Below are 27,390 nucleotides of genomic sequence, written 5' to 3'. Positions count from 1 at the left end.
TCCACCACCTCCCTGGGCAACCTGTTCCAGAGTCTCACACCCCCCCTTGGGGATGAAGCTCAATTACAGGCTTCACACTGCATCTCAGTGAGGCTGTGCTTAGGTCAGAATGCTGAGGTGTTAATAGGATTGTTAAAACACAAAAAATTAACATGTGAAGGAGAAAAAAAAAACCAACCAGGCTGATGGACTGAATTTAGGGAGTAGAACCTCAAGCAATGCTCAGCTGATAGAAGGAAATGTTTTACTCTTGTGGGCCACATGCCTTGGGGAAAAACTGCAACTGTGTAGAGAGAAAAAAGCATTTAGCTGATTACCAACGGCCATTGTGACTCAGGGAAGCCACACAACGAGCTGAGAATAAGAGCTGGTAAACATTGTAATAGTCTTTTGTCTTCTCTCTGAATTTAGGTAAGAGATGTGTGATCATTTGTCTTTTGTCTAACACCTGCCTGAGCCCTGCTCAGGGATGTGTGCTCCCCGGCATTTCCTCGGCAGCCAGTCGTGAATCTGTAACTGTTGCACAGACACATCTAATTACCAATCACAAGCTGCTTTTGATTCTGTTAGCCTATATAAAGACTTTGTACAATAAAGTAGACACTTTGCTTGCATCAAGCTTTGTCTCCATCTCTCAATCACGGTACCAGGCTTAGTCATAAAAATGCTCATAATTAATTCCAATCCCCCTGGCCATGGGCAGGGACACCTCACATGAGATCAGGTTGCTCAGAACCACATCCAGCCTGGCTTTAAAAACCTCCTGGGATGAGGCTTCCACCACCTCCCCGGGCAACCTGTTCCAGTGTCTCACCACCCTTGTGGGGAAGAAGTTCTTCCTAATATCCAATCTGAATCTACTCATTTCTTGGTTTGCTGCAGAAAACGGTGGTTTGAGGCATACCTCTGTCTTCCTCCAAGGACTCCTGGATGGATGAAATTAGCTGAGCAGGTAGGCAAGTTGTAGCAAGATACAACTATCTTACTTGGAGGACATAAACTGATATCAGTAGCTATGTGCAGTTCACTCACTGAGGGCTCACCAAGTTGCTTCACCTACTAGAGCTCACTCAAAAAGCACTACTCAAGGGCTCTAGCCTGCTCTGGGTTTAATAGAGCTGACTTCTGAGAACACAGAGCAGCTGCCCAAGACCGTATCAGGAGTCCCACCACTGGAGCAAGGCAGCAACACAAAGAGAACTTATTGTAGGGCCTCAAACAATGCAGTCAACAAAACCCACCAACAACCAAAATCTACACAAATCCAAACAGGCTATTTTTTTACCATTGTGTCCTTGTTGGGGTTAAGGAAAGCACTTCTGAAGCTATGTGCAGAGTTTACTCACTGAGTTGCCTCACCTACTAGAGCTCACTTAAAAAGCACTACTCAAGGGCTCCCCAGCCAGCTCTGACTTTGCTACAGTTTATAGCAGCTGACTTCTGAGAACACAGAGCAGCTTGCTCAACCCCTATCAGGAGCCCCACCATTCAACAAAGGCAGCAAAACAAAGAGAACTTACTGCAGGGCCACAAACAATGCAGCCAACAAAACACACCAGCAACCAAAATCTACATGAATCAAAACCCCACTTCCAAACAGGCCAATGTTTTACCATCGTGTCCTTGCCGGGGTTAAGGAAAGCACTTTAGAAACCACTGGCACTTACCCAGATCTGCAGCTTCACCCTCTTGTCGTTCCTGTACACTGTTTTCACCTTGAAGTCAATCCCCACAGTGCTGACGAAGGCTGGTGTGAAGGTGTCATCAGCGTATCTGAAGAGGAAGGAGGTTTTGCCCACGCTGCTGTTGCCGATGATCAGGAGCTTGAACATGTAATCAAAATTTTGATCTGAAGTATCTTTCTGCCTGTATCTGGCATCTGTTACTGAAGCCATCTAAGAAAATTACAAACATTGGAAAAGAACAGATTTAAGAGCAGTTCAGCGCTTGTTTGCCTTGACTGTGCACCATATGTTTAGCTTCTCTCTTCTCTTTAATTCCATACCCACTCTATCTGCTGCATAAAGAGCAACACAGCCTCAAAACTTTTAAATCCTGGCTTCAGATTTCTATTATCCACTTGCACTGTTGAGATTTCCAACCCCCCCCAAATACACCTGTTGTACCACTCGGTGTTTAAAAGAGTAACAGATGGCTATTGCAGATTGTTCAAACACTGGCAGGGAAGCAGCACTCATGACTCCTGTGGCAGGATGCCACTTCTGGTACTCCAATAACCTGGAGTACTGCAACCAAGAGCTGTAATCTTTCATGGTGCACCCAACTGTGCAATTCATTAAGCAGCCTCCAAGTCAGGTAAACCTAAATAATTCCTTTTACAACAGCTAGGGAAAAACCTGCATGTCTAGCACAGGCACCACCAGCATTTTAGCCTGAGGAAAGTTCTGTCCAGTTACAGGAAAAAAAACAAACAATTAAAACCCCCACCACTAAAGCAACCCCACCACAAACCCACCACTAAAGCAACCCCACCACAAACCCACCACTAAAGCAACCCCACCACAAACCCACCACTAAAGCAACCCCACCACAAACCCACCACTAAAGCAACCCCACCACAAACCCACCACTAAAGCAACCCCACCACAAACTCACCACTAAAGCAACCCCACCACAAACTCACCACTAAAGCAACCCCACCACAAACCCACCACTAAAGCAACCCCACCACAAACCCACCACTAAAGCAACCCCACCACAAACCCACCACTAAAGCAATCCCACCACAAACCCACCACTAAAGCAATCCCACCACAAACCCACCACTAAAGCAATCCCACCACAAACCCACCACTAAAGCAATCCCACCACAAACCCACCACTAAAGCAACCCCACCACAAACCCACCACTAAAGCAACCCCACCACAAACCCACCACTAAAGCAACCCCACCACAAACTCACCACTAAAGCAACCCCACCACAAACCCACCACTAAAGCAACCCCACCACAAACCCACCACTAAAGCAACCCCACCACAAACCCACCACTAAAGCAACCCCACCACAAACCCACCACTAAAGCAACCCCACCACAAACCCACCACTAAAGCAACCCCACCACAAACCCACCACAAAAAAAAACCCAACAACTAACCACTAAAAAAATGCAACAAGCAACTAAAAAATCTAATACAACAAACAATGGGAGAAGAGGAAAGATCAGGAATTTCAACTGAAAACTTTTAATCCATCCAACACTGATCTGCTCTCAAGACTTCAGTTAAAACAAACAGAACCGGCATAAAACACCGGGGCTCAGTGAGGCTGCAGGCAGCATTTGGAATGGAGAAATGATCCCTTTTGATTATGGGGGAGGTGAGAATTAGGGATGTTTGTGGAGTGGGGAGGGAGGAAGATGGAGCCTCAAAGACTCTGCCTTTTCTTGTGGCCTTGCACTGGATTCTGTAACCAAGAACGAGTGCAGAATCTGAAATACCAGGGGAGGTGGAACTCCCTGAGCAGCTTGGCTGCTCCAAGGCATACAGCTCAGACACTCCCTGAGAAAAAGCAGGCCTCTGACTTCTCGTCTCTGTACAGAGCAGAGGACAGCTAAGTAGACCAAATTACTACTGAGGTATTATAGTTTGACTGTTAAATGATAAATAAATTTTCCCAGAGAATTCAAAAGAGTCCAGGGGATGGACACTGCAAAGGGGCTGAACAAGAAGATCAGAGATACATTTATCTCATTTCATTGGCCTTCTATATAGTTTGCAGCACATCTTGTTTCCCTGACCTTGCTTGCTTGGCCTGATCATTCCTGTTTGGGTTATTGGTAAGGAGCAGCAATGGGGTAGAGGTAACTTGTTAGTTACTGTGATAAATGGAATGATAATTCCTGTCAATTAGATGATTTTGATTAAAGCAAAAGCAGGAGCATGAATGATGAGAAAAGGGATCAGACACTGGGAACTTACATATGTAACTAGAATGAGATTCTTTTTAGGCCTTATTATAATCAGTTGTTTATGATTAATTTGACTTGTTTTAGTAGAGAGTAAGATTTTAGGTTCTATTATAACCTGTTGTTCATTAATTTTAGTTGCTTTAATGTATGTATACTAATGCCCTAGTGAAATGTTAGGAATTAACAGCTCGCAGTTGAAGTATTATGAAATAATAAGTTCTTCAAGGATGAGGAAAGAAGAGAAGTTGCTACAGAGGATGTAAACACAAAGGACGATTGTGAGAATCAACAGAACAAAACCCATCTCCGGGAAAGACTTTGATTGTAACCACAGAACTAAAAAGACACAATCACAAGGGCTTAGCACACAGCCCACCGGCTGTGCTGATTAGAGGATGACATCACTGAAAGACCACCAGAAGGACAAACTAATTTAAACAAACCCACCTTTATATGCATATGTGTTAAGGGTAGACTATTTAAAGGGTAGTTAGAAAGCCATTGTTGTGCACTGTTGCACCCAGCGCTGTTTTGCATGTCTCTTACTGCTTTAAAATTGCTCTTTTCAAATTAAAACTATATCCAATTGACTTTAATTGGCTCGGGCATTTATAACAGCTACTAACAGCCCTCTGGGTTCTTTGTCACAGAATCACAAAATTAACCAGGTTGGAAAAGACCTTGGAGAACATCCCGGGTGGGAGGGGGTCTGGGTCTGTACAGGGTCTGGGTCTATACAAGGGGGTTAACTGGGCTATTGTTTAGTTGTGTGTGTGTGTGTGTATATATTTCATATATATATGTTTATTATCTTTCATGCTTTTTATATTTAGCTTGCTTTTTGTAAATAATAATATCATTTTACTTCCAAATTCTGCATGGTGTGGCAATTTACTTCTTGGTAAACTCCATATTCAGCCTGGTGTCAAACCACCACAAGAGGGGAGAATAAGGACATTTTACCTTTTAACAGACATACCTCGCTTTTCATCTCTAATGCTGTTTCAAAACCTACCCTGCATCAAATGAGCAAAGGTCTTGGCTCCTTATAGCCAGTCAGGGCTTTGTGCAAACTGGGGCAACGACAGCACAGGTCTAATTAGCAGCCATTCCTCCATCAAACTAGGACACACGCTACTTGTGAGCAGTGTCAGAAATCACTCAGTGGAGACCAAAGTCTCCTCATCCCCCAGAATCCAAAGAAAAAAAGTTAATTTTCCCCTCAACTCAGATTGGTGGAGAACAAGGCTCCCAGTAATGTCTATTTTCTCCACATACCCAGATGCTTCCTTCCTTGGCAAGTCTCACCTGCACACAAGACCTCACAGCAAACCAACAAAACCAAACCAAAGAGCTCACGTCTCACAGCAGTTAAAAAGCTGCAAACCAAAATGTTTCCCAAAGGCAACTTAAATTGGGATGTCAGCATTTAACTTAAATTCCCAGCAGAGGAGACACAAATCAAACCCAAGCCAGTTTTAGCTTCAGCACAACACGCACCACTGCTTCTCTCCAACTAACCACGTGCACCTTTCTCACAGCCAAGGGCTGCTGCAGCAGGCATTTTATTTACAGACTGCATTGACAAAGACAGCTTCTGAAGAACTTTATATGCACCTGCACTGCATGCAGGAAAATCTTCTCCCAAGCAGTGCTGTACAGGAGACAACACATCTGCGATACGCAATCTGCTGAGCTTCAGCTGCCATTCAGAACACAGAATTAACCAGGTTGGTTAAGACCTTCGAGATGAAGTCCAACCTATCACCCAACACCATCTAATCAACCAAACCATGGCAACAAGTGCCTCATCCAGTCTCTTTTAAACACTTCCAGTGATGGTGACTCCACCACCTCCCTGGGCAGTACATTCCAGTGGCCAATCTCTCTTTCCGTGAAGAATTTCTTCCTCACATCCAGCCTAAACCTCCACTGGTGCAGCTTGAGACTGTGTCCTCTTGTTCTTGTGCTGGTTGCCTGGGAGAAGAGACCAACCCCCACCTGGCTACAACCTCCCTTCAGGTAGTTGTAGACAGCAACAAGGTCTCCCCTGAGCCTCCTCCATGCTAAACAATGGGGACTACAGTCCCTTGCAAGCACTCCAGAAAACTCAAGTACAGTTTGCTTCCTCCCCAGTGTACCTGGAGAGGGTTGCTCTGCTCATGCCTTGTGGTTCTCACATGGAATTTCTAAACTGAAGAATTCAGCATGCAGCTGACTTCCACCAGAACCCACTACCTCAGCTCAAATATTGGAAATCTCAGCTGCAAAAATTACGAGTTCAGATAATCACAAGCTCACAGGATGTTAAGGGTTGGAAGGGACCTCCAGAGATCTTTGAGTCCAAGGCCCCTGCCAGAGCAGGACCATAGAATCCAGCACAGGTCGCACAGCAATGTCTCCAGATGGGGCTGGAAATTCTCCAGAGAAGACGACTCCACAGTCTCTCTGGGCAGCCTGTTCTAGTGCTGTGAGACCCTCAAAGTGAAGAAGTTCCTCCTCATGCTGAGGTGGAACCTCCTGTGCTGTAGTTTATATCCATTGCCCCTATCACAAGGTGCAATTGCTCAGAGCCTGTCCCCTCCCTCTTGACCCCCAGCCCTCAGATATTGATAGACATTGATTAAATCCCCTCCCAGTCTTCTCTTCTCCTGACTAAACAGCCCCAGGGCTCTCAGCCTCTCCGCGTCAGGCTGTGCTCCTTTCCTTTCATCATCCTTGTAGCTCCCTGCTGGACTCTCTCAAGTAGATGCCTGTTGACCTGTACCATTACCAAGCTGAAAGACAGCAAGAAGTTCTCTATTTGAACAATTCATCTTCCTCTTACACATAAATAACCTCCACAAACACCCCTGAGAACTCCTGCACACTTACTAAAGGAGAAGGAAGAATCCAAAAATCTTCACTTCTCCATTCTGCTCACTAAAGGCTTGGAAAAAGTGAGATGCCCAGACATTGACAGATTCAGAGGGAGGCATTCAACAAATTATTGAACTAATCACACAGGAATCAATATCTTCTCTCTACCCCTGCTCTTGCAGAACACAGCCACACACTCCAAGCTGATCTTTTCAATGAAACACTGCTGCTTCTATTAACCCCTCCCGCCCCAGACTGCTATGATCAGAAGCATACATAGCCACAATCCTGGTCTCCGTTAGAAAAGCAATTACAGAGCCTGGCCAGCTGGAGCAGCTTTGTCAGAGGCACAAAGCAGAAAACAAGATCAGATGATACCTGCACAGAGCGTGGGGCTGTTGTCATAGAAGCACAACCCTGGCTGGCCTGTGCCTGCCTCTGTGCTTCACTGAAGATGCTGCAGGTCGGCTCCTGCCACTCATCAGAGGCAGGCTCAGAGTGCAAACATTCCACAGAAAATTCCAACCCCATGCTTAAATCTGACTTTTCCCTTTCCCCTCCTCTGGACAGTAGTGTGAAACTGAAAGGACTGTAGTACTAATTACTGATGACTCCTCTGATTGCAGCTCCTTACTGAAGCTGTACTCCAGCAGTATTTGGGCTGCCCCTGAATTTGTGCTTGAATTGTGAAGCCAGGAACTGGCAGAGCTTTCTCCCAATTCTCCTCACCTCCCTTCCCCTTCCCCACCTGGTGTGCCACCCCTGCTGCAAGCACTCCCTAGTTGTGCCAGTCCTGGGGACTGTGCAGAGACCTGGTTCAGAGAACAGAGAGATCCTAGTCAAAAATAAATCCTCCTACAACTTCTCCTGTTTTTCAGGGCTGTTTTGAAAGTTGGTTCAGCTCCTGATCCAGCACAGCTGAGGAAGCCAAGCAGAGGGGACGAAGTGGTGGGATGCAATGGTAGTTGCTATGCTACTGAGAGAAAGGTCCATGAAATTACATCTCCTGCAGGCCCTCTGCACCTGGCCAAGATTCAGCACCAGCAGTGGAAGGAAAAGGCAACAACACAGCAGTGCTGGACAGCACCTGTACAACTCATCATGGCTCTGATAGGGTTTTATGCCTTCCTTGGGGAGGAAAGGACACTGAGCTGGCAGTGGAACCCCTTGCTCTCTGGGTACACAGCTCTTTGCTCAGGATGATTCCAAATACAGCAGAATCTCTGGTGGCTTACAAGCATGTGCCTCTACAGACTCACCAGAGTTTTGTTACAGAAGACCAAGTCAAAAACAACTGGCATGCAGAGTGCAAAAGAGAGGCTTGGCACTGCTTCTGGTCTGGCTGCCTTGGAATAATCCTCAAGAAAATACCTATACAGGAAAGATTTAGCTGGAGGACAGGAAATGCACTACACAGAGGAAGAAAAAAGTACCAATCAGGTTGCCTTTAAGAACATTTCTGTGAGACCTTCTGTCTTCAGCTCTTTGCCTGGGTACTCCACAACTCTGTAACGAAGAGCACACCAATACTGACAACCTGTTTTCCCCAGAGGCTTCAGCAATTGGAACAAGTTCTCAAACACATCCACTTCCACCCAGCTTTGTGAGAATAGGCAGCTATGTAGCTATGAGATCCCTCATTATTTCCCTGTTGGGGAAAAAGCCTGCAGTGTGAGCTTAGCTTAGATTAGACAGAGAAACCACACAGGAGGAAGATGCTACAATTGCTCTAAAGCAATAAAATCTTAATCAGAGCTTATTAGCCACCAAAGAATACATTCCTCAGTCAAGGTGTGTATCTCCTGCCTTTATTTTCTATTTGTCTGATGAAGTTGGGGAAAAAAGCACATCCCTGTGAGATACCTCTTTGGGAAACCAGCCTTTGAAGCTTTCAGTGCTCACTGAAACATAGATCATAGAAATTGTGGTTGGAAGACAACACTAAGATCATGAAGTCCAGCCATCATCCTAACACTGCCACTGCCATGACCATTAAACCATGTTCCAAAGTGAAGAAACTCATTCCCCAAAGATGTCTCTGTGGACACAATCTCAAGTGAGCCAGGGGAGGTTTAGGCTGGAGGTTAGGAAGAAATTCTTCACAGAAAGAGAGACTGGCCATTGGAATGGGCTGCCCAGGGAGGTGGTGCAGTCACCATCACTGGAGGTGTTTAAGACTGGATGAGGCACTTGGTGCCATGGTTTAGTTGATTAGATGGTGCTGGGTGAGAGGTTGGACCTGATGATCTCGAAGGTCTTTTCTAACCTGGTTAATTCTGTAATTCTGTCTATCCCAGCTGTAAAGGCAAAAGAGCAGTTGGGATGGGGGAGCCTCAGGTAAGATTGCTGCACAGTTGAAGAAGCTACATCTGTATTAATGAACTGGAAAACAGCCAGGGAGTCCTGCTGCCCTAGTTCTGCAGTATTTGCTTCCTACAGCCAACATCAGTGAAAAGCAGTACAAGAGCTGTCTGAAGCTGGTGGTGTTGGCCAAAACCCACCTGCTGTATCTCACCATCTAGTTATTTCCAGAAAAAAACAAACTAAGGTTGACTCCAGGTGTCACCAGCCCTTATGGATTTGGCTACAAACTAACTGATGGCTGCTCTCCATCCACTCAGGCAAGAAATGCCAAATTAGAAAGATATGTATTGGCTGGGTGGACTGTTCAGTGGGTAAGGAATTGGCTGGATGGTCACATCCAGAGGGTGGTGCTCAGTGGCTTGAAGTGCAGATGGAGAGCAGTGACAGTGGTGTCCCTCAGGGGTCTCTACTGGGACCTGTGCTCTTTAATGTTTTTATCAATGACATAGTGAGATTGAATGCATTGTGTGCAAAGGACACCAAGCTGTGTGTGTTGATACACCAGAGGGGCACAATGGCATCCAGAGGCACCTGAACAGGCTGGAGAGGTGAGCCCAGGTGAAGCTCATGAGGTTCAACAAGAACAAGTGCAGGGCCCTGCATCTGGGCAGGAACAATCCTCACTCTCAATACAGACCAGGGGAGGAGATGATAGAAAGCAGCCCTGAGGAAAAGGACTTGGGGGTGCTGATGGGTGAGAAGCTGGACATGAGCAGGCAGGGTGAGCTTGCAGTCCAGAAGGGCAGTCACAGTCTGGGCTGCATCAAAAGCAGCATTGCCAGCAGATCCAGAGAGGTGATTCTCCACTTTGCTCTTCTCTGGTGACACTTCACTTGGAGTACTGTGTCCAGGTCTGAAGCCCTCAGTATAGGAAGGACATGGACCTGATGGAGAGGATCCAGAGGAGGGCCATGAAAATGATCAGGGGTTTGGAGCACCTCTGCTATGAGGACAGGCTGAGAGAGCTGGGGATGTTCAGCCTAGAGAAGAGAAGGCTCCAGGGAGGCCTTATTGTGGACTTCCAGTATGAAGAGAGACTGTTTGCAAAGGTCTGCAGTCATAGAACAAGGGGCAATAGCTTCACACTATAGTAGAGCAGATCTAGATTGGAAATTAGGAACAAGCTCTTTGCTATGAAGGTGGTGGAACACTGGAACAGGTTGCCCAGGAAGGTGGTTGAGGCCCCTTCCCTGGAGATATTCAAGGTGAGGCTCAATGAGGCTTTGGGCAACCTGATCTAGTTGAGGATGTCCCTGCTGACTACAGAGGGGGTTGGACTGGATGACCATTGGAGGTCCCTTCCAGCTCAGACCCTTCTATGAAACAAAAGATCTGCTCATTACCTTGGGAACTTAGGCGTCTCCACATTAGCAACTGTCAGACTGCATGCACAGACTCCCTTGTTGGTGAAGCAGGAATCATTTATTGGTACAGAGCAAGCAGCTTATATAGGACAAATCAAGCAGGCTAAGCAATTCCCTGTAATTTTTGCACCCCTTGTTGCTAATTGAGTTTTCTTCTTTGATATGCAGCTGTCCATTGTTACCTTCATCCTGCATCAGGTTGAGCCTGTGACCAGGAAGGGGTTGGTCTCTTCTCCCAGGCAACCAGCACCAGAACAAGGGGACACAGTCTCAAGCTGTGCCAGGGGAGGTTTAGACTCGAGGTGAGGAGAAAGTTCTTCACTGAGCGAGTCATTCGTCATTGGAATGGGCTGCCCAGGGAGGTGGTGGAGTCACCATCCCTGGAGGTGGCACTTGGTGCCATGGTCTAGTCATGAGGTCTGTGGTGACAGGTTGGATTTGATGATCCTCAAGGTCTCTTCCAACCTTAGTTATACTGTGATACTGTTATCTACCACACGTGTTAGCTAGAGCCAGCAAGTTAAACTTGCCTGTTTAACTGCTCCATCATCACACATGAGCCACCACGCATTTCTTTCCCCAGGCAGGTGAGAAGGTGGGGATGAAACTGCCCATCTGTACATCTAAAAGTCAAAGACCTTATGATCAGAGGGCTGGAGCACCTCTACTATGAAGACAGACTGAGAGAGCTGGGATTCTTCAGTCTGGAGAAGAGAAAGCTCCAAGGAGACCTTATTGTGGCCTTCCAGTATCTGAAGGAGGCTACAAGAAAGCTGGGGAGGTAATTTTTAGGGTGTCAGGGAGTGATAGGACTGGAGGGAATGGAAAAAAAATAGAAATGGTTAGATTCAGATCAGAAGTTCTTCCTCATGAGGGTGGTGAGACACTGGAACAGGTTGCCCAGGGAGGTGGTGGAAGCCGCATCCCAGGAGGTTTTTAAGGGCAGGCTGAATGGGACTCTGAGCAACCTGCTGTAGTTACACAACTACATCCATTTTCTGTTATAAAAACTCACTCCTTTATGTGCTCTGTCATCTGAAAACAAACACACACAAGCTTTCATTTTTCAGGCATCCAGTTAAATCCTGAATCAGCTTCATAACAAGTAATTTCTTAAACAGCCAATGCATGCTGTACTAAGAATAAAGCCTATAAAGCAGCTGGGGGCTGTGACCTTAAGGAGTCTTACATGAAACCACTACTGCTACAGGAGAGATTTATCAGAAGCAGAGAACACAGCAGGAGCAAGTAACAGAACTGCTAATAAATATTGCAAGCAAGTGATAGTTACCAATTTAGATCTATAATCCATGGGACAGATGAAGGCTTTGCTGTGAGTGTAGGAACCAAGAGAGTGGTCACAGTGCTGAACCTGCGATGCAGAAGCAGAAGGATTACAATGTTTGTGATACAGAGGGACAAGGAGAAAAGGATGACAGAGGCTAGCAGGTAGGCAGGGATGGCTGCAAGCACCATGCTGGGTGCGGGCCTGACCTTCACTGCAGGCAAAGGGGAAAGCCACTGCTTGAGCTAGTGACAGATATTACAGAATCACAGAAACATCCAGGTTGGAAAAGACCCTCAGGATCACCAAGCCCAACCCAGAACCCTACTCTACAAGGTTCACCCCTAAACCAGATCCACAAGCACCACATCCAAACCACCTTTAAACACATCCAGGCTTGGGGACTCCACCACCTCCCTGGGCAGCACATTCCAATGTCTGACCACTCTTGCTGGGCAAAATTTTTTCCTCATGTCCAGTCTAAACCTACCCAGTCACAGCTGGAGGCTGTTCCCTCTTGTTCTATCACTAATTACCTGTGAGAAGAGACCAGCACCAACCTCTCCACAATCTCCTTTCAGGTAGTTGTAGAGAGCCATGAGATCTCCCCTTAGCCTCCTCTTTTACAAACTAACCATCCCCAGCTCCTTCAGTTGCTCTTCATCAGATTTATTCTCCAGGCCCTTCCCCAGCTTCCTTGCCCTCCTCTGCACTGGCTCCAGCACCTCCACATCCCTCTTGGATTGGGGTGCCCAAAACTGGACACAACACTCAAGGTGTGACCTCCCCAGAGCTGAGTACAAGGGGACAATCTCCTCCCTGCTCCTGCTGGACACAGCATTTCTAATCCCAGCCAGGATGCCATTGGCTTTCTCGGCCACCTGGGCACACTGCTGGCTCATATTCAGCTGCTTGTCTATTAGAACCCTCAGGTCCCTTTCTGCCAGACAGCCTTCCAGCCACATTGCCCTAAGGTAACACCAGGTATTTGCAGCCATCAGTTTAAAGTTTATTGAAGATAGATTAACATAAAAGTTCCAGGTAAATCCTACAGGTGGATGCAAAACCTCAGGCAGGAATCACTGCACACCTGTCATGCAGAACAGCAGCAAAGCAAACAGAAGCAAGGAGCAGCTGCACTGCATCTGTGTACACTGGTGATGTGCACAAAGCCTGGGTCAAAGTCTGCTGTGCTGCAAAGACAAACTGCCACAGGACATGGAAACCACGGCAACTTACAGCACATCTACACAAAAGTGACTGCCCCAAAGTAAGGTTATTCCAGACTTACAGCAGAAAATCAGAACAATATTTAGCCCTCTTTTTCTTGGCCAACACAATTGAAAGGCCAACTCTTGTCTCCTCTCCAGGAAGCAAGGAAAAGTCAGTTTGTCATCTTGACACCCATTATTTTGCCTTCTGGAGACTGCCAAAACACATGGCCAGACTCAGCCCTTATGTAGAATAGAATAGAATATTATAGAATAGAATAGAATAGAATAGAATAGAATAGAATAGAATAGAATAGACCAGACCAGGTTGGAAGAGACCTTCAAGATCATCATGTCCAACCTATCATCCAACACTACCCAATCAACTAAACCATGGAACCAAGCATCCTGTCAAGCCTCGCCCTGAACACCCCCAACGACGGCGACCCCACCACCTCCTCAGGCAGCCCATTCCAGTGGGCAATCACTCTCTCTGTGTAAAACTTCCTCCTAACCTCCAGCCTAAACCTCCCCTGATGCAGCCTGAGACTGTGCCCTCTTGTTCTGGTACTGGTTGCCTGGGAGAAGAGACCAACCTCTGCCTCACTACAACCCTCCTTCAGGTAGTTGTAGAGAGCAATAAGGTCACCCCTGAGTCTCCTCTTCTCCAGACTAAGCAACCCCAGCTCCCTCAATCTCTCCTCATAGGGCTTGTGCTCCAAGCCCCTCACCAACAGATGACAAGCTACAGCCACCTACTGCAGGTCAGAATTTCCAGATTAGAATACATAGAATAAACCAGGTTGGAAGAGACCTTCAAGATCATCGCGTCCAACCCATCAACCAATCCAACACCGCCCAAGCAACTAACCCACAGCACCAAGCACCCTGTCAAGTCTTCTCCTAAAAACCTCCAGTGATGGCGACTCCACCACCTCCCCAGGCAGCCCATTCCAATGTGCAATCACTCTTTCTGTATAGAACTTTTTTCTAACATCCAGCCTGAATCTCCCCTGGCGCAGCCTGAGACTGTGTCCTCTTGTTCTGGTACTGCTTGCCTGGGAGAAGAGACCAACATCCGTCTGTCTACAACCTCCCTTCAGGTAGTTGTAGAGAGTAATAAGGTCACCCCTGAGTCTCCTCTTCTCCAGGCTAAGCAACCCCAGCTCCTTCAGCCTCTCCTCGTAGGGCTTACAAGGCCAAATCCTTTCTCACAGTTCACACAATTGACAACTGAATAGGAGCCAGCAGTGTGCCCAGGTGGCCAGGAAAGCCAATGACATGCTGGCTGGGATTAGAAATGCTGTGTCCAGCAGGAGCAGGGAGGGGATTGTCCCCTTGTGCTCAGCTCTGGACAGGCCACACCTCGAGTATTGTGTCCAGTTGTGGGCACCTCAATCCAAGAGAGATGTGGAGGTGCTGGAGCCAGTGCAGAGGAGGGCAAGGAAGCTGGGTGTGGTAGTTTCAGGCTGTACCTTTAAAATTTTCCACAGATCTTGAACAGAAAGGGGTAGAATGTAAATAAGTCACCATTGGGCATAACAAGGAATATAATGATAGTTCTAAACAATCCCATTGGAGAGATAAATACCATAATTAGTTTGGTAAACTTTCTCTCTTTTGGCTTCTTCGCTGCAGGAGATACCAACTTTGTGCTCTGCTGGCTTCTGCTTGACCTTGGCAGCATTGTTTTGCCTAAGTGCTAACAACCCTCTGCTTTTTTCTCTCGTCTCTTTGGTGTCCAGCAGGGTAAGGAGGTTGGCAGGGAGTGGGAAGCTATTAGCAGTCCCCTTGTTTTTTGGCCAGGGGGATTCTTGTGCTGTTTATAAATTGCAAATACCTGTAAATATTGTAAATCCCATATATTTTGTACATATTCATTGCATTCCATTATAGCTTGTAAATACAGCTTTCATTTGCTTCCAACTGAGCTGGTCTGGCAAACTGAAGGTTGGGGGGAATTTTCAACCCACCACAGTGAGGAAGGGCCTGGAGAATAAATCTGATGAAGAGCAATTGAAGGAGCTGGGGATGGTTAGTTTGAAAAAGAGGAGGCTGAGGGGAGACCTCCTGGCTCTCTACAACTACCTGAAAGGACCTTGTGGAGAGGCTGGTGCTGGTCTCTTCTCACAGGTAATTAGTGATAGAACAAGAGGGAATGGCCTCAAGCAGCGACTGGGGAGGTTTAGACTGATCATTAGGGAGAATTTTCTCCCAGCAAGAGTGGTCAGGCATTGGAATGTGCTGCCCAGGGAGGTGGTGGAGTCACCAAGCCTGGATGTGTTTAAGGGTGGTTTGGATGTGGTGCTTGTGGATCTGGTTTAGGGGTGAACCTTGCAGAGTAGGGCTCTGGGTTGGACTTGGTGATCCTGAGGGTCTTTTCTAACCTGAATGGTTCTGTGATTCTGTGACAATCAACCTCACTTCGCCACACACCAGCACCTTGCTCTTGCCCCACGTGTGACATGTTCTGCAGTACCAGTGACACTGCCTTCTGTTCTCACAACCCTGCCCTCTGCAACAGCTGCTCCCAGTGACAGCCTCTGGCTTTCACTTCAACACTGTCCACATAACTTCATTGACAAATCTAGAACAAAACTCATTTGTTTAAACAAATCAAATTACGTTTCTGGGGTTTACTTTTACAGGCTCAGGGGAGTCTCAGGGGAGATCTTATTGCTGTCTACAACTACCTGAAAGGAGGTTGTAGCCAGGAGGGGTTTAGTCTCTTCTCCCAGGCAACCAGCACCAGAACAAGAGGACACAGTCTCAATCTGTGCCAGGGGAAGTTTAGGCTCAAGGTGTGGAGAAAGTTCTTCGCAGAGAGAGCTGTTAGCTATTGGAATGTGCTGCCCAGGGAGGTGGTGGAGTCACCATCCCTGGAGGTGTTCAAGAGGGGACTGGACGTGGCACTTGGTGCCATGGTCTAGTAGTCATGAGGTACTGGGTGACAGGTTGGACTTGATGATCTTTGAGGTCTTTTCCAACCTTGTTGATTCTATGATTCTATGAAATGTGAACCCCAAAGTCTGAAAGCAAAAACTAAAATTCATAGCGTGGCTTGGGTTGACAGGGACCTTAAAGGCCACCTAATTCCAACCTCCCTGACATGGGCAAGGACACCTATTCCTAGACCAGGTTGCCCAAGAGTCCATCCAACCTGGCTTTGAATACTTCCAGGCTTAGAGCCTCCACAGGTTCTCTGGGAAACCTGTTTCAGTGCCTCTCCAGCCTCACAGGGGATAATCACAGAATGACAGGGGCTGAAAGGGACCTTGAAAGATTATCCAGTCCAACCCCTCTCCTAGAGCAGGATCACCTATACCAGGTCACTGAGGAAGGTATCCAGGTGGGTTTTGAATATCTCCAAAGAGGGAGAATCCACTACGCCCCCTGGACAGCCTGTTTACATTCATTTGACCCAAAACTTATGACACAGTTCCAGTCCATGCTTACTAGAGACAAGCACTCTGAGAACTCCCAAATTCCACCTACAGCACTACCTCATTAACTGCTCACAATGCAGCCAGACATTTAAACCCAGGATACAGATGACCACCATGCAGAAGGTAACACTGGGAAAGTGAATCTTAGTGAGCAAGGCAAGGACAGCAGCAAAACGTTCTGAGGCACAGAAGACCATATGTAATCACAAAACATCTGTTCTGAAAAAGCATTCAATCCAAGCTGTCAGGATGCAAGCAACCTGTTTAACCCTTTCAAAGCTTAACTGCCTTACTACTATACCAACTGAGACTTCCCTTGGAATGTCTCACAGAATCACAGAATGTCAGGGGCTGGAAGGGACCTCAAAAGCTCATCCAGTCCAACCCCCTGCCAGAGCAGAATTACCTCCAGCAGATCACAGGAACACATCCAGGCAGGTTTTGATTATCTCCAGAGAGGGAGACTCCACAACCCCCCTGAGTAGCCTGTTCCAGTCTTCTGTCACCCTCACAGGGAAAACATTTTTTCCTCCTGTTTCCATGGAACTTCCTCTGCCTCAGCTTGCACCATTGCCCCTTGTGCTGTCATTGGGCATCACCCAGCAGAGCCTGGCTCCATCCTCTTGGCACTCACCCTGCACACCTTTATCAACATGAATGAGGTCACCTCTCAGTCTCCTCCTCTCCAAGCTGAAGAGCCTCAGCTCTCTCAGTCTCTCCTCATAAGGAAGATGTTCCACTTCCTTATCATTTCTGTGACTCTGTGCTGGACTCTCTCAAGCAGTTCCCTAAGGTCATTCTTGAACTGAGTGGCCCAGAACTGGACACAGTACTCCACATGGCCTCACCAGGGCAGAGTAGAGGGAAAGGAGATCCTCTCTCAACCTACTAACCACAGCCCTTCTAACCACTGGCCTTCTTGGCCACAAGAGCACACTTTCCTTGATAATCTAAACTGAGCTTCTTCCAGTCTGAAGGCATTGCCCTTGTCTTAGTGCTCCATGCCTTTCTATAAAGTCCCTCCTCAGCTCTCCTGTAGGTCCACTTCAAATACTGGAAAGGCTGCTATAAGGTCTCCCTGGATTGATTAACATTGAATTGATTTACTAAGGAGTCCAGAAGTCTTTGTAAGAAGATGTTTGTAGTGGATCTGGTCTGGAATTCATATGCTACAAATGAGTTCAATATATGCATGACAACTGAAGGATAAAAGCCTCTGAACTCTGGTTATTGACTATTATCCATTCAGATTCAGGAACACAGACTTTAAAAAGTCTTCTAAGAATTTTCTGGGTGTAGAATAGAAGTCAGGAACCTGTGGCTGTCTCCCCTTTCCCATCAATTCTCCACTTCACAGCTACACTTTGCCAGGCAGCAGGCTGAGACTGCTATTAGAAAGATTTCCTCAAGCCAATGTCTGTCTGGAGCCAGGCCTCTCCCACTTCCTGCATAATGTTCCATATCCTTAAAGTCCATCCTAGAGCCACCAAAAAAAACTCTCAGGAAGAAGGTGTTAGTCACTCTCATTTTCAAATGAGAAGGGACCTCAAGGACCATCCAGTTCCAACCCCCTTGGCAGGGACACCTCACACTAGATAAGGCTGCTCAGACCCACATCCAGCCTGGCCTGAAAAACCTCCAGGGATGAGGCTTCCACCACCTCCCTGGGCAACCTGTGCCAATCTCTCACCACCCTCATGGGGAAGAACTTCTTCCTGACATCCAGTCTGAATCTACCCATTTCTAGTTTTTTCCCATTCCCCCCAGTCCTGTCACTCCTTGACACCCTAAAAAGTCCCTCCCCAGCTTTCTTGTAGTAGTCCCCTTCAGATACTGGAAGGCCACAATAAGGTCTCCTCAGAGCCTTCTCTTCTCCAGACTGAACAACCCCAACTGTCTCAGACTGTCCTCAGAGGAGCTCTAGCCCTCTGCTCGTCCTCCTGGCCCTTCTCTGGACACCTTCCAGCACATCCATATCCTCTTTGTAATAAATCAAAGCCTCTGTGTTTTCCCTCTCTCCTGCGAGTGCTTTCGTTGTGGCTCTTTCACCTCACACAGCTCCACACCTGCTGCCAAAGGTTTCTCCAGGAGACACAGAGAGAAACATTTACTAGTACAAAGATATAAACATTTAAGAGTGCAGAGATGTCCCCTTTCCAAGGGAGCCGCTGCCCGAGCCCAGCTCAGCTCACTTCCGGAGGATGCATGGAACAGGAGATTCACATCCTCCTCATGCCTAAAGAGCGGATGCAGGGATTTCCACAGTCCCCACAACACCCCACTAAGTTTGGGAAGGCCCAGCAGGAGCCACCTTATTTCCAGACCTACAGAACCACTATGTGAGGCTGACCCTGAAGCCAGCTCTGTCTCCAGAGAACAGTGCAAGGCGCAGAGGCTGGTTGCTCTTCCAAAATGTCCTGTCACTAAAAGATCTTGCTCCTGGCTGCTGCAGCCATGGCTAGGGTAACAGATCTCAGTGCCCTTCTCACAGGCTCCCAGCCCTGCAGCTGGGGAGAACATGATTTACAACAGATGTCAGGAAGAAGTTCTTCCTCATGAGGGTGGTGAGACACTGGAACAGGCTGCCCAAGGAGGTGCTAGAATCCCCATCCCTGGATGTTCTCAGGTCCTCTGAGAACAAACTGGCAAGAGTGAAATGCTTCTGAGCATCTCACTGCTGAGCACACTGAAGTAGCAGTGATATAAAAGCACTGCAAGCAGCACACCAGACAATCGGCAAGCACTCTGCTACCAGCCAGCTGTAACTCCCTGCTGGTCCTTCCCCAGCTGGAAGACTCTGTGCTGGGATACAGTCCTTCATGGAGACAGCTGTGACCATGTCCTCCCATGGTGGAGGAAGGTAAGGCAAGTTCAGGTACTCTGGGTGGAAATCACTACCTAGAGCTTGTCAGGCCACAAGCAGATTGTTGTGCACACCCTTCCACCAGTGCACAGGAGATAGAGCTACAGATTTTTCTGCATCACCAGCTCTAAAACCTTTCATTTATAGGTAAAAGCAAGCTGCTGTGCTGACCACATGAGGTGACTGGAGACTGGTATCGTCATGTAGTAACCACCTGTAAACCAGAACCACATGGAAACGGGGCCAGCTCAGGATGCCTCTGAAGCACAGAAAGTTGTTTAATTTGCTGCCTTTTTTGACTCCTCCTCCAAGCAGAAATCCTGTGATGAACAAGCCATTTCATTTCTCTGTGTTACGGTGTACTCCATGATGTTCGTACTGCAAAGTCAGCCACCTGTTAACCAGGATTAGAAACAAGCACCTTTGCAATTCCCATGTTTTAATGAGCTAACACTTCCAAACACAGGTCTGATTGCTCACGTCAAAGATCAAACAGTACCACGCTGCACTAAGCTAAGCACACATTCACAACAGCTCAACTAAAGGCTGCAGGATTTGCCATTGGAATGGGCTGCCCAGGGAGGTGGTGGAGTCACCCTCACTGGAGGTGTTTAGGAAGAGACTTGATAGGGTGCTTGGTGCCATGGTTTAGTTGATTAGATGGTGTTGGATGATAGGTTGGACTCGATGATCTCAAAGGTCTCTTCCAACCTGGTTAATTCTATTCTATATGTTTTTACAGCAAGAAGCATACCCAAGATGACCAGGTCAAGACATTTCTCAATCCTTAGCCATTGAGGACTGTCCCACATAAAACTACCTAGAGAGCACAGACATGGACTTACTGGGGAGACTCAAGGGGATGTGAGTGCCCTTCCCTGGCACTGCCACCAGCCAGGGCAATGCAGCACCCTGAAATGTGACGCTGTGACCTGCCCACTGGGATCTGCAGCTGCATCATGTGAAAATTAGAACAGGATAAACTCTCTGAAGCACATGCAAGCCAGCTAACATGGCTATTGCAGAACAAGGACAGCTAGCACGCTAATGAACACTACATGCACTGCTTTGCTACACCTAGAGGCAACAAGAACTACTGCTGGGAGAACTTACAGGGAGTAAGTCTTCACAATTTGTTACTCAAAAGCGGACTGGGTCCACACAGAGGGCAGCACAGTTTTGTCAAGGCTGCAAAGGAAGAGCAATTTGAAGATTGGTCTATTTGCCTCTACCCTGACTTATACTACAAATTGTCCTGATGAAGCAGTCCTGAAGGCAGTGATCACACCAAGGTCCCAGTAAATGCCTGTGGAAGCATTTCCAGGACAGCAAACACAAGTAACAGGAAATAAACATGTTTTAAGTGTACACCTGTGTATGGCAGCACCTGGGTTCAATCTTGTAGCCACTCTAATCAAATATTCCCTTGACCTTGGTATGCTTAACAAACAACATTTAAGAGAGGGGGATTATTTGAACCTAGAGCTAATCTGGGCTACCATAAAGCCCCACAAACTGTTATTAGCACAACTGATTGTGTAGCGCTGGGTAAGCGATGAAGGCCAAAACGGGAGAGGCTGAAACCAGGTTTGCCATCAAGAAAAGGCATAGAAACAGGAATTAAACTTCAGAGCCCACGGTCTTATAGTGCTTCAGGCAAAGGGAAAACACAGGTTAAAATTAAACCCCCTCTTTTTTCTTTTTCTTTTTTTTTTTCTCTCCCATGAGGTTAGCCTTAATTTAGGTCAGATCAACCTGATGCACTGCACAAACACACACTGCTCAGGCTGTAAGGAGAGGACAGCAAGGAAGCAGAACGGTGGGAGCACAAAGGTAGAAAGGCTCATGCTGGGGTTAGCAATAACCAGTGTGCACTTGCAGCCCAGAGAGCCAACCAGATCCTGGGCTGCATCAAGAAAAGTGTGGCCAGCAGGTCGAGGGTGGTGATTCTCCCCCTCTACTCCACTCTGGTGAGACCCCACCTGGAACACTGTGTCCAGTTCTGGAGCCCCTATTACAGGAAGGCCATGGACGTGCTGGAACATGTCCAGAGAAGGGCCACAAGGATGAGCAGAGGGCTGGAACTCCTCTGCTGTGAGGACAGATTGAGAGAGTTGGGGTTCTTCACTCTGGAGAAGAGAAGGCTCTGAGGAGACCTTATTGTGGCCTTCCAGTATCTGAAGGGGGCTACAAGAAAGCTGGGGAGGGACTTTTTAGGGTGTCAGGTAGTGAGGGAATGGACCCACGCTGGAGGAGGGTAGATTCAGCTTGGATGTTTGGAAGAAGTTCTTCCCTATGAGGGTGGTGAGACAGGTTGCCCAGGGAGGTGGTAGAAGCCTCATCCCCGGAGGTTTTTAAGTCCAGGCTGGATATGACTCTGAGCAACCTGATCTAGTGTGAGGTGTCCCTGCCCATGGCAGGGGGGTTGGAACTGGATGATCCTTGAGGTCCCTGCCAACCCTAACAATTCTATGATTCTATAATACTGCCCTACGCCACTCTGTGCACCAGGCGACGCTGCCTTGCTGCTGGCAAGCACTGGGGAGAAACACCAGAGCAACACCAACGCCCCGCCTCAAGAACGTACGACATAAAGGCCACCTGTACGTGCACCGGTGACACCAAGAGTTTATACTTCTGGTGAATTAAATGAGAGCGACTGATCCGTTGGGCTTTGTGCAACGGGCTGTAGGGCAGCGTGGATGCACTCACAGCCTGTACGTCCACTCTTCACCTGCCCGGCGAGAAGCAAACCCGCGGGTGGGCGTTCTGCAGCAGCCAGCGTCCGGCAGCAGCCGGCGTCCGCTCCCTTCGAAGAGCGGCATCAAACCCGAAGCCCTGCGTTCCCCGGCAGCCTGTTCTGCTGCTCAACAGTGGTGTTTTGGGTTTTTTTTGTTTTAATTGCTGCAACTACCTGAGCAGAAAGCAACCGCCCAGGGCGCCGGGAACCGGCAAAGGTTACGCACCAGCCGGGAAACAGCCGGCAAGGCCCCGCTCTGCAGCCTCCCCTCCTCCGCCCCGCCCGGGGTGTTTTCAAGGCAAAACGTTACCGGATCGCCTCTCGCCACCGACCGATGTTTGGTTCGGAGAGCTCAGTGCCAGTACGTCCCGCTCCTCGCCGCTCCGGAGGTTCTGTCTCTCACACCACGCTCATCCCGCCGCCGGCACTGCAGCTCACGCCCGCCCCGCGGGGGCTCTGACCTCCCGCCGTCCCACGGAGCCCGGCCACAGCCCCTGACACCAGGAGCCGAGGAGGGCGGGAAGAGCGTTGAGGCCCCCGGAGGGGTCGGTGAGGCGAGGTGCGGTTCCCACCCCACAGCAGTAGCCTGAGGAATTGGCGACGTCCCGCTGGCCGGCCCCCCTTCACCGTTACTTTGGAAGGGGAAGACTGCGCCCCGACGGCGCGCACCTCACGGGAGGAAACCCCCCGCGGCTCTTACCTGAGGCAGAGGAGCGGGAGAAGCGAAGCTGAGCCGAGCCGAGCCGAGCCGAGCCGTGTGGGTCCCGCGACAGCTGCTCGCGTGGCGGGAGCCGCCCCCCCGCCGGCACCTGGGGCGGCCCCGGGGGCGGAGCCGCGACTGGGCGCGGTGGCCGGTGGCGGGAGCGCGGGAACCTCGGTCGGGGCTGAGGGGTGTCCCGGCCGTGCGCGGAATCACTCCGTTGGCCGCACGAACCCTGTGGGGACACCGTGCAGGTGTTCGCCCTCTGCCCCTACCCCGCGCTCCGCTCCCGGGACTGGAAATACCTTTGGCGTTCCTGGAGCCCCTTTGGCAGCGAACGATGTCCAGGTGCGAGCCTAGCTTGTTCTTGCACTCTCTACACGGTCTGGAATTGAGAACTGTTGCTCCTGATGCCTGGTGACGATGTCTGTGGCATCAGGAACTACAGCAGAGGCTGCTAAGAAGAGCAGGCAAGTGAGGTAGTAGCTGTGATCAAGTTGCTTGCCTGAAGGAAGTCTGATGGAGAGGCTGTGGCAGACTTTCTTGGCTTTCAAATCCTACAAACGGACCTCAAGTTCAAAACCAGAGACCTGACTGTGGCCTGTTCCTTGCTGGGAAACCAAAACCATTAGAGATGATTGCCTGGGAAAGTAACTAAAATCATGGGTGTGGAAAGTCACTAACCTAACTGAAAGGTGCTTCCCCCACAGCCAGACAAGGTGGCAACGCAGTTTTATCACTGCTGGGGGCTGGGCAAGCGCCGAGCTTCACAGACAAGGTTCTCATTCAGCCTCAGGAGAGACTGTCTCCTTGCAAGGGGAGGCTGGAGTAGGAGCCAGCTGAGACACTGGAGTGTGTAGCATGCCTGTCATATCTCACTGACTGGCTGAACAGCCTCCAGGGATCACCTCTGAGGAGCACCATTCCCCTCCTACCCATTCTCATTGTGGTGTGCCTTTGGTGTGTCTGATGTGCAGCACTTTGACTCGACTCGGACATTGCCAAGGCAGGACGGAGATGGCTTTGTCTACTTGTACAATTTCTGCACATCTGGTGATGTTCAGGAACCATCTTTGGACTGGCTTGCAGGTCAACCAGCCCTTGGACAAGCTTTAAGCACTCTAAGGACTCTGTAAACTGCTTTTATTGCTACATTTAGCCTGCGGTAGCTGACTAGTTAACAGTACCATGAGATGTAGAAATCCAGGGAGCGTGGCAGTGCTGTATACCTGTGCCTAGACAACGTCCACATTTTAGGAGCAACCACAGAGAGATGCAGAGGAGTTTCAAGGAACACCTCACTGCAGATCAGAGATGTCATCCATCTTCTCCTTTTATTCAAGCCAGAGCTATCTGTCATGTGGCCTGGGGGACAGCTCTGCCCAGCCCCCAAGTGATTTCCTACCCTCATCTAGAATGACCAAGTTTATTTGCCATCAAGACTGCAACTAAAGACACTGCTACATAAGCCAGGCCCTGATTTGAGCCCTAAGCAAGGTATCAGCCTTGTGTAACCAACCTGCAATAATCAATAGCATGACAAAATCCCAGGCTTATTACAACAGTTATTTCAAAGGCAGCCTGACAGGCTTGACCCCCTCAATCTTCTCATTGCTCCTTGCAATCTTCTCATTGCTCCAGGAAATGTGATTTCTGCCTTTTCCAAAGCCTGACTTGCCTTCTCCCCAGCACAGTGTCTGTGGTGACACTGATAATGTTTTTCACTGTCTGCTGTCTGACGCTCAATCGAGAAAACCACTGCAAGCCAACAGCTCTATAAAGCACCAAGTATTGCTGGGCAGATTCTCACAGCTCTGATGGAAAGGGCAGGTTATGATTGATGTTTACTTGGGTACCTGCTCGGTGATCACCTGATTTAACATGCCACGGTGCAGCCAAAAGCGCAGAGCCACTTTTGAGCCTGGTTTCCAGAGGCTTTGGCAGATGCCATGTCATTCCCTGAAATGCCAGTGCTTATATGCAAGCCCTTTCTTAGTCAGGGCTGACCAAAAGGAGAAGGGATGCAGGCAGGTAATTAGGAGGCAGGGGAATTTGCAGAGATTCTGTCTATCACTTTGCTTAGCCACGTTTCTTTAATTGATGAAGTGAGTGTTGTGAGCTCTCTCTGTGCACTTCCCTTCAGCCCTGAGCTGCTTACACAACTCCCAGTGAGGGAGGTCTGTATTTCAGATTTGCAGATGGGCAAATGAGGGAACAGAGAGAACTCCCACCAGCTTGGGGAGGTGGAAGGGATGTGCAGATGTTAGGCTCTGCCTTTTTTCCAACATGTGGCTGTATCTCCCTCTCTCCCAGCAGCCATGCAAGCACAACAGGCACACTCTTCTACTCTCCCAACGCTTCCAGTTCAAGTTACTGTATCCTCAGAGTGCAGCTGATCTAAGGAAACCATTTTACTCTTTTCAGATCCTTCTTTTCTAAAAGCAGAAATTTATTCAGTGTCTATTACTATACCAGGAGCAACACCAAAGCTCTTAAATCAAGGGTGATGGTCTGATATGTGCAATCACAGAATCATAGAATTGTTAGGGTTGGAAGGGACCTCAAGGATCATCTAGTTCCAACCCCGCTGACATGGGCAGGGACACCTCACACTACAGCAGGTTGTTCAAAGCCACATGCAGCCTGGCCTTAGAAACCTCCAGGGATGAGGCTTCTACCACATCTTCCTACCATCCAATCTGAATCTACCTATTTCTACTTTTTTGTCCATTCCCCCTAGTCCTGTAATTACCTGACACCCTAAAAAGTCCCTCACCAGCTTTCTTGTAGGTCCTGTAATAATAGTACTGAAAACCCTGAGTCTGAAAGACCCAATGGCTAAGCTCCTGCTAGGCCTTGGGCTTACCCAGGCAAAACTGTATCCCAAAGAAGCACAGCTTGAGCACAGAGCAGTGGTTTCAGCTCATTACCAGCTGTTGTCCAGGGCAGCTAGATGAAAACATGCCATCCACAAGGAGAAAACAAAATCCTCCTCATTTGAATAGGTATCACTCACCCAGGAGCATCTTCACTGTGGAACAAACAGCACATAGGCCCCATGCTGTGTCTGAGATGTGTATGGATTTCACTCTCTCCAACAAGGCTAATGCACCAAATCCTGACAAATGGGATTTTGAAAACTGCTCACATTCAAGTGACATCCAAATTTCACTGCACTGCCAATGCACAGCACTGCACAGCTTCTTTTATGCACAGCATCTTCTGTTGTGTCCTGAAACACACTCACAAAGTGAGAAAGAACACCTGCAGCCCTTATCACTTAACATTTCTGCAGCACATCTACCAGCCCCAGGCTGTGCATGTGCAAAATGGTCCAAAAATTAGTATATACCAACAAACAATCCCATCAGCAGCTAGTTAGTTACACTCACAGCCAGATTCAGTCCAGACTGCCCTGCCTTTGCAGCCCTGCCCTGGCTCCTCCTGCCGCTCCAGTGGGTCTTGGTTCCCTTATCCTGGCTTGGAAGGGCAGCAATGGATCATGGCCTTCTGAGAAGGAAGGAGCTCTAGGAACTTGTCACTCCTTCATCTCCCACATTGTGGCAGGGACATGGGAAATGGAGGAGTGCACACATGTGCTGGTCAGAGGAAAGCAAAACTTGGGAGCAGCTCAGAAACACTGCGTTGTTGTTACAGCGCCCACCAGCTCCATGATTCTGTGCCCCGGGACGTACCCTGCCTGCTCCCTGCACCTTCCCTGAAGGGCCATTCTGCCCTGTCCTGGGACGAGTGCCAGCACAGGGTGGTGTGTAACAGCCTCTCAGGCTGTTCTGAGTCAGACCTTGGAATGCTGGTAAGCACAGGTCAGCCAGTCCCTGCTTCCAGCATACTCATGAACAGAGAAGAGCTTGAGGTCTTTCTTCTTTTTGGTCCCCAAGTGAAGGAACCTAGTGCAATTACAAAGTTGTGCCATGATATTTGTCACAGCCTGGAGAGGATCACTAAAGTCTTGGTCCCTGTCCCCACTGCCTGTGTGAAGCCACAGCAGCTGGCTGGAAGCTGTCAGTGGACATTCCTCCTCCTTGGGGCATGCTGACGTGGTGGCACCAGGCTGGCAGTGAATCAGGACCTCCTGTAGGAGTGGTGCTTCTGGGACAATGGCAGGCCTGGGAACTGCAGCCTGCAGCCACTCCTTTCACTAGACAAACTTTGACAGGGAAAGCAAACTGAGTTTATTTAACTTACAAATCAGCAGCTTTCTTGGAGGCAGCAAGGGGGAATGAGTTAACATGCCATAATAGTTTTGAGACAAAAGTGACTTTCCCCATTCTGACAGACCTTCATGATTATTTCCTGGTTCCTCCAGGCAGCAAGCTCCCCTGTCCAGTTAGTCCCAAAGACAACTTACACAGCTGTCTGCAAGTGTGGTGCAACCTTTTAGATAAGCTTTACCCTTTGGCTTTGAGATGAGCAGGAACTTGCAACAAAGTGCCCTTTGTTTCCCCACTGCTCAGTGTAATCCCACTTTTATTCCTTGCTGAATCTCCATTCTCAGGTCTCAGGTTTTGATCTACCTATAGCCACAGCTGTCAAGGAATAGCCCTGGAGTGGTCCTCTGGTTGGCCAAACCCAGTCAGGCACAATACTGGGTGAGCTGCAAATAAACA

The 27,390-nt window shown here is 48.5% G+C and overlaps 1 protein-coding gene across 3 annotated transcripts in view; it reads right to left on the bottom strand.

Annotated features, from left to right (window-relative positions):
• RAB3B (RAB3B, member RAS oncogene family) overlaps positions 1–22,856 on the bottom strand; it is an 87,354-nt gene extending 64,498 nt beyond the window's left edge. The window contains exons 1-2 of one of the 3 annotated variants that reach the window (XM_054165113.1): positions 22,763–22,856; positions 1,668–1,895 (exon numbers count right to left, since the gene is read on the bottom strand). In XM_054165113.1, coding sequence (XP_054021088.1) covers positions 1,668–1,895 — 228 coding nt within the window. In that variant the 5' untranslated portion in view covers positions 22,763–22,856. Of the gene's footprint in view, positions 1–1,667; positions 1,896–11,808; positions 11,880–20,435; positions 20,493–22,762 lie in introns of those variants that run through there. The other 2 variants (XM_054165114.1, XM_054165112.1) reach the window with 2 other exon arrangements.
• Positions 22,857–27,390: the final 4,534 nt, after the last annotated feature.

The sequence above is a fragment of the Dryobates pubescens genome, chromosome 11 (assembly GCF_014839835.1).
Source record: "Dryobates pubescens isolate bDryPub1 chromosome 11, bDryPub1.pri, whole genome shotgun sequence".
In the NCBI taxonomy this organism is placed as follows: Eukaryota; Metazoa; Chordata; class Aves; order Piciformes; family Picidae; genus Dryobates; species Dryobates pubescens.
Note: the sequence above shows the minus strand (reverse complement) of the source record. Positions and strands in the feature narration are given on the sequence as shown.